At 39.1% G+C, this 8,085-nt stretch overlaps 1 protein-coding gene across 4 annotated transcripts in view; it reads right to left on the reverse strand.

Moving 5' to 3' along the window:
* Positions 1–8,085, reverse strand: part of MECOM (MDS1 and EVI1 complex locus) — a 65,599-nt gene that overhangs the window by 17,649 nt on the left and 39,865 nt on the right. For 2 of the 4 annotated variants that reach the window (XM_026650171.2, XM_026650168.2), the window contains one exon: positions 7,776–7,802. The exons of the other annotated variants lie outside the window; for them this stretch is intronic. In XM_026650171.2, coding sequence (XP_026505956.1) covers positions 7,776–7,802 — 27 coding nt within the window. The remainder of the gene's footprint in view (positions 1–7,775; positions 7,803–8,085) is intronic. 4 annotated transcript variants of the gene reach the window in all.

Consider the following 8,085-nt stretch of genomic DNA (forward strand, 5'->3'; position numbering starts at 1 on the left):
CATTCAAATACTTTTTTTTGCACTACAGTTTAGATTCCTATGCTTTTTGGCTACATTGTTTTAATATTCTTGTTCCTATAGTAATTATTTGCAAACTCTGTATAAGGCAGATCCTACACTTGGGCTTGATCAAGTAAAAATAATGGGTGATCTGGAGTTGTCTTGTGGCAAGGATTCTTGTTCTCACTGAAATCAACTGGAATTTTGCCATTAACTTGAATGGGAACAAGATCTGGCTTTACATGCACATACTACAAAAAGGATATGTCCTCTAAAAATGATCGCTTGGAGAAGCTGAGTCTTATTGGAAAGTACCTGTAGCTGGTAGCAGAAGGATTCTTTTTAAGTTAGCACCTGCAATTTTCGGATATAAATCTGACCCAGTGTATACATTGTGACCCTGAAGATAGCAAGTCACATTCGGATTTGAATTACATGGTGTAAATCCAGAATTAAGTGGAATTACACTCTCTACTCTAAAGGAGGGCAGAATTAGCCTCATAGGCCACAGGTGCTGACACACTTGATATATCAGTTCCCATTAAGCAGGAACTGATATATACTGTGCTCTCTTAACAAAATTTACCTTTTTTTTTTTTTTTTTTTTTTTTTTTAACTGTTTAGGGATTTCTTTCTTAGTGTTCTAATCTCATATGCTGGCTGGTTTGACTGCCCTCACTCCATCTATTAAAAATACTCTATAATAATACTCAAAAAGCACTATGGCCAACTTTTTCAAAAGTGATTTTGGAGGCCTCAGATTTTGGGTGCCCAACCTTAGACACCTTAAAGGAACCTGATTTTCAGAGTGTGGGTGCTCAGCACTTTCAGGCCCCTTGAAGATGTCTCAGGTTTGGCACCTCAAAAAATTACCCCAAATCATCTGTCAGGTTTGAAAACCTTGGCAACACTGCAGAACACGGTAACATTTGAAAGTAAGAGTTTCCTCATCTCATTCCCCCCTCAAAAATCACAGGGCTACAACTCAAGATTATAAAAGGCACACCTTCTCAGTCTTCTGAGAAAACTGACACAATAGAAGCCTAAAGGAAAAAGCCTACACATTTTACAAAGAAGGAGAAAGTTACTTTAAAGCTCTTAAAACTAATTCTCCTCTCTCTTCCCACAACATAAATAAAAAAACACTTCCAGTGAAGTCAATGGAATTACACTATCCCAGTGTAAGAACCCAAATCTGCCTCATTAGCCAGTGTTTAATAGGAGCTTACTACATGAGTAATGCCACTGAAACTAACTGATACTAAGGATGAGCAAGAGTTGCAGAAGGATCTGATTTGCCTCTCACGCAGATTGGGGTAACTCCACTGCCTTAAGAGGAAATACTCCTGATTTACACTGGTGTACGGGGAGGCAGAAAAGTGCAAGGAGATTATTTTTCATAATACACCATAGGATTAATAAAGTAATATTCAAGAGACAGAATATTTTTCATGGAACCGTCATCTAAAGTCTATGGTGCGATTGGTCTGATTTTGATGCTTTTGTTACAAAAAAAAATTTTACGCTTGTTTCTTGAAATGACTATTCATGTTCTGGTTAGCTCAGGGTTTTGATTTTTGTTTTTCCCTTTGCCTCATAGCCTGCCCTCTCATTTCATGCTCAGACTCCTAATGCACACTACAAATTGCAATGTACAGGGTACCACTGCCAATTTGCCAAATGTCTTTCATCAAACATGGTGCAAAAAAGCACAGAGGGAAGTCAAGATACATTTACTTGTCAGGCAACGAATGTGAAAGCATTGAGAGGCAGTAGGGGCTGTAAGCTCTGGGGTTTGATTCATAATCACTCAGCTGCTAAAACATTCTCCATAGATGCAAGTGGACAGCACATTTGTCAATATGAAGGATTTTGACATGTACTGATCACAGGGCTGAGATATGTAATGATGCTGCTTCTGGGATAGGAGGTAATTCTTCTCAGCAGAGCAATGTCATTATCAACCCATACAGCTCAACATCACCATATATTTATTTTTATACCATTTCATATTCTTCTGTACTCAGAATCGATTCTTAAAGCATTTATGATTGTATTTCCACTGCCTTTAATTCCTTCTAATTGTTCCTGGCAAGTAACCATTCTGATATTTTACTATTGCAGAGAATAGATGGCTTGAATGAAAAATGACCTTTGGCCTTCAGGCTGATTAGCACTAACAAGACAGTGCATGGGTTATGATAGTACATATTTATGGTGAAGAATAATAAGTGCATTGAGGAGGATAATAAATGTTTTATTTATGTATATGTAATACTCAAGTCAGTTTCATTATATAGGGGTTTTAAATCATTTTTTTGATCAAATCAACATTTTTCATGTACATGGATCCCTACAGTAATATATTAAATAAACTATTTTCCTATTTACATTTAAAATGACTTAGTCATCTTAGTATCATTATTTTATTTGCAGCTTTGGGGCGTGATTCTGCTCTGGCAGTGATGCAAATCAGAACTAAGTTCACTGATGTCAATGGGGCTACACCAGTGTGAGGTCAGAATCAGATCCTTAGTTTCTTATTCACAGAAAGTACAAGCACTTCCAATTACTGGAAAGCAATGATAGCTTTTTAGAAACACATGCCTTGCCATGAGAATTACTATAAGGTTTTGGTTGTTTGTTTTGTTTTGTTTTGAAGAATGTAGAATGTAGTTACTTTACATGGTTTATATTGTTAAAAAAATGCACCATCACCAAGAGGAAATATTAAGTATTTGGGGTCAGATCCTCAACTGGTGTAAATCAATATAGTGCCACTGAAGTCATTGGAGTTACACCAGTTTATATCAGCTGAGGATATAGCTCCCAGAATCCAAACAATGCACATTTTTAAAAGGTAATAAGAAAAATAATGACTATTAAAATGGGCAGCTTTCCTTTGCTTTGCAGGCAGCCAGCCCTGAAATAAAGTAGGGGTAAAAGTGAGGGAAGGGTAAGCTATTAACTCCCTTCTTTCCTCTTGCACATATGCTTTTTGCCCATTTGTATTCCCTCCACTCATCGCCGAGAACCACTGAAGCAACATAAAAGCTATCAGTGAATCCTTCCTTTCAGCATCTTAATGCTGGCTATGGTAGCACTTTGCCTCAGCTAGAAGGAAGGGTCGCGGTTTCCCCATCAGAGCAAATCCTCTCCCCTTCCCCCTCTCCCCCCCAAAAAAACCGTCTAAGGCAGAATTGAGGATTAGAGGATATAGCAGCAATGTAAGGTAAGAAAACCTTTCAGGAATGGCATAGTTATCAAAGTAGCAGCCATTAGCAACTCAGTAGATTCAGAGATGATGTTGAAAGCACGACAGTACTGGGAATCAGGAAGGGAGAGAACACACCATGGTCCTTGGTTCCCCAGTTGACCTCGATGAATCAGCTCCTCACTACATCTCAGGTGCTTCCTGCTCCTCTAGATTCCACACTTTGAGCCCTAATCCCCCTTCCCCAGCTTTGCTTCCCTATAGATCTTCTAAAGTCCACAGGGCCTCCTGTGATCCATAGTAGATCCCAGGGAACCAGGGGCCTACTCTGGTCTGCTGTAGCTTCTGCAGCCCTATATCCCCAAAAATAGCATGTCTGAATGACTTCGTAACTGATCTCTAGCCCTTCCTGCAAAAATTTGAAGTGGAAATTCTTTTTTGAGTAGTTGGGGCACTCCTGGATAAACAAAATAAATCTCAGTCTTAACAATGGAGGGGCTGCAATGATCAGTGAAACACTGATCTGCCAGCAGGGTTACTTAGCAGCGTGACAGACACCCACCCTGGAAGGTTAGGTAGATAGTTACTGAAACAGGATTCACTTCCTCTAGCCTGTGGTCTCAAATCCAAAATCTCTTCCCACACCAAGATGCTCCCCTTCCACAATTTACAGATAACCTGATTCTTTATCACAAGACTGCCCAGGGCACTGTACCACATTATAAGTGGAATGGGTTTCCTCAGATCTTTATACCAAATTCTGATATCTCTCCATTCAAGTGAGTATTTAGGGTTCAGTTATGCCATCAAGGTACAGCCATACCTTGGAGACAGTGAAGAACCAAGCCACCCCTGGGTGACTCTGGGAGGAATTGTGTCACAAGGAAGCACAATTGCTTCTGGTACTCCCAGGAACAAAGGGGGAGCATGCCTATCACACCACCTCTCTGGACAATAGAGTATGCTTCCCCCTTCATACCTGAGGGCTCATCCAAAGCCCAGTGAAGCCAATGAACATCTTTCCAATTACTTTAATGGGCTCTGGATCAGGCCCCTGGGAATGTTCACTGATCAGTATGAAGCACAGAGCATGGCCCCACCTCTTTTGGGGTGGCTTGCACCCCAGTTCAGGCTAAGAGAGAGCACTCCTTGTATTGAGGGAACACTGGCCACTGCATGGTGGTGCAGTTGTCGGGGGAGGAAAGGCACAATCTGACTCTTAACGTAGAATTAGTGTAATTTATACGTCTACAGAGCAAGTTAGCTGAAGAGGTAAGAGAGTGAGAAGATTGCATTACATATTTTACATAAAGTTATTGCCTTATGGACAAGTAATGTCTGCTGCTAATCTGAGATCAGTGAATGGCAGTATTTTATAAAGCACTGTAATTTTTTGATTTACATATATGAGAGTTGTTGATTTTATCTGAGTCCAGATGTCTGGAAAAGGAAGTAGCTTTACCCCCACCTCCCTCCTGTCCCTAAGGGGCTATTAACCGCATACTGACGCAAACCGATATGTAGTTACAATTCCCTAGCGCTGACCCAAAAAGGCAGATATTACCATAATCGGATAAAACAAGTATTTATAAACATTTCAACAGGCTAGATATCATCAACAAGGGTCTCAGACATTTGTCTTAAGATTTATTTGCTGCATCAGAAAATCAGTGACATACATAAAGGAGGGTTTATTTAAAAAAAATTTTTTTTTAAAGGATAACCTGATAGTATGAAATGATCTAGAAACTAGTATCAATGAAGTGCATGACCTAATGTTTTACAAATTAGAATCCTTAATGCTATTCTCGTAAAAACAACTGACTTTATGGCCATAACTCATGGGAAAGGATTGTACAAACGTTTGTTTTCTATTTTTATTCGTCTTATTTAAAGGAATTTCAAAATCCTGACGATTAAAGGTCAGCAGTTCTACCTCCCTACCCAAAACTATAATGGATTTCTTTAAAAGCATGACTTTTGGTCAATTTGTTGTACTGCAATCCCATACTTCATCACATTCATGTTCATGACCAAGAGACTGAATGACTAAATTTTGTGAAGTATCAAGTAAAGACCAAAATCTGATCTCAGGTATACCAGTATAAATCCATAGTCTCCACTGACACTGATGTAGCTGATTTAGATTTAAACTGGTGTAACAGAGTGCAGATCTTGGCCTATAATAAACACAACAAATGAAAAAGCATGAATAATTCATCCCAAAATGCATTTCATATTTATATGGACAACTATTTTAATTATTTATCATAATTCTTCATTGCAAATGAAGTCCTAATTGAATTACAAGATGTCTTTATAGCACACTGCTTCTAAACTTTAGTGAGAGGTGGGGACAGAGTGCCAAGTTTTTGGGGTGGATTATAAAGTGTGCAGATTGAATATATTGTGATCCATTCAAAATAGAGTGTTTCCAATTGATCTGGACTATAGGATTCGTGCCACAGAGTGAAAAATAACCTTAAATAAACTTAAACTAGATGAGCCGGGATGCCATGAGTTGAGATATACAGGTTCAAGTGACACATTCAAACCCTTCAAAATGGAGACAAAACCATAGCTCAGTGGTTTGAGCATTGGCCTGCTAAATCGAGGGTTGTCAGTTCAATCCTTGAGGGACCCACTTAGGGATCTGGGCCAAAATCAGTACTTGGTCCTGCTAGTGAAGGCAGGGGGCTGGACTCGATGACCTTTCAAGGTCCCTTCCAGTTCTAGGAGATAGGATATGTCCATTATAAAAAAAAAAAAAAAAAATCAGCACCTTCCTCCAATCAGTTTAACAATATGTATTGAAAGCATACTGTATTGCAGCTGTTCAACCATCATCATGGCCAGAGGACAAAAAAAGAAAATAGTCCGATGACATAAATTTGGGGACAGAGCCAACATTAGGGAGAGAGGGTGGGAGAGAAAGAATGTACTGAGATTTTTTCTGTTGCATAATTACCACAATACAGAGCTGTTATTTTAAAAACATAGTGGAGGCAGAGTGCATCATACAAGTCACTTAATCCTCCCAACACCTTTAGATGACACCATTTTGAATTCACTCCACTGAGCGAAAAAATGTCTGGGGCCATCTATGATGATGTCAAAGCTGTGCTGTCTATTTCTGTTTTACACCTATTTATTGCCTATGGCCACTTAAATTGATTCTTCCGTGCCAAATTATCACGGGTGAAATTCATCCCTTTGAATGGGGCCAGCACACAGCGCCTGAGTTCTCTCCAGTCCCAATCAATTCCTCAAAACAGGGTTCCAGTTCAAAAATAGGGTGTAAGTGATGCATAGGCCATTTGCTGGCCCTCTGCATAGGGACTAAATTCCATACACTGAGCGCAGCATTGTCAGCTCATTTCTATCACTAATAATACTTCATACGTAGAGCCTGATCCAATGCCCACTGACATCAGTCTCCGTTTTGAATGGGAATTAATCAGGCCCTGAAATAGCACCTTACATCTGAGGACTTTATGAAGATGAGTAAGTAAGTATCATTATCATTATTTGCATTTTACAGATGGGAAATAGAGGGTTTAAAAGCCAGGTTTACAGAAAGTAAGACTAAGGTCCACAAATATTTTTGTACGCTTAACTGTGGTACTTGGGTTGCAAATGAGCATTTGGGCATCTAAATATTCATTTGCATGTGCAAATGCCCCTCCCCCCTTTTTTTCTTTTACACTACTGAAGTCATTCTGTGCACAAAAGTAGGTATGAAAAAATGTGTCCAGATCTCAGGCCACATTTTATGAAAATCTGGCCTTAGTCTTGAGACACTATCTCAAGTCACAGCGAATGAGCAGAACAGAACATTGGTTTCCTGACTCTGACTCTCCTATTCTAGCCCCTAAGCCATGATGTCAGGAGAATTCTGGGATTAGTAGTTATTGGTTAATTGCAGCTGCTGCAGGGGCAGCAAAGTAAGAACAAAACACTGTGTTATTTGGGGGATTATAAAAGTAGTTAAAAGGGCTATTTGGATTTCCACACCAATTTGGTACTGGATTTAAATATGAGATTAAAGAGGAAAAAAGCTTACTCTCAATTTTACCCCATTCATGCTCCTGTTCTCATTAATGGGAGTTATATGTGCCTACATGAAAAAAGAATTGGACCCAAAGGCCCCAAATCAATGTGTGTTGTATCTGTGATGTAAGGGCTGAATTGGGTACTTTAAAGGATTTTGATCATCAGATTATAATACTTGTAATAGAGGTAAAATTTGAGGCCTAAACTTTCAGCATAACCTGGAGGCAAATAGCTTGTAGTAGCCTCACTAAAATACAACCAAAGGGCCACATGGTGAAGTCCTTACCTAGGCAAAACTCCCATTGCCTTCAATAAGAATAGACTGCAGGATTACGTAGGAAGAAGGCCAATGTGACATGGCAAGATATTATCCACTACAGCTATGACATTCAGTAGGAAAGCACGTGGCATACTCCATAACTATGCAGAGGGTTATCTTTCATGTTATGCTTTTCTTATGCAATTTATTTTACAATGTTTAAATCAAAAATATAAGCAAATAACTTACCCAAGTTCTTTGATCAGGCAATTGGAACTGGGAGCAAAATTGAAACAAAAACAACACATTATTCCTGCATTGGAACCCTTATCGCAATCAATCTATTGTGAAGTTAGCTAAGGTTTCACAGTGAGTGGATTGTTTGCTTTTGGGCACACTCTACCTAAATGCAATCTTTGAAGTGGCAATTTATTGCAAAATATGACCAACTGACCTATTCTTGTGCAGATTTAGGGCCCTAGGCTTTAAGGGGAATTTTTTCTGAGCAGGGACTGTGTAACAACTATAGGAATTGTACCTTAATATTTCTCTCTCTCCT

Source organism: Terrapene carolina, unplaced genomic scaffold (genome assembly GCF_002925995.2).
Source record: "Terrapene carolina triunguis isolate 2854851 unplaced genomic scaffold, T_m_triunguis-2.0 Scaffold88, whole genome shotgun sequence".
In the NCBI taxonomy this organism is placed as follows: Eukaryota; Metazoa; Chordata; order Testudines; family Emydidae; genus Terrapene; species Terrapene triunguis.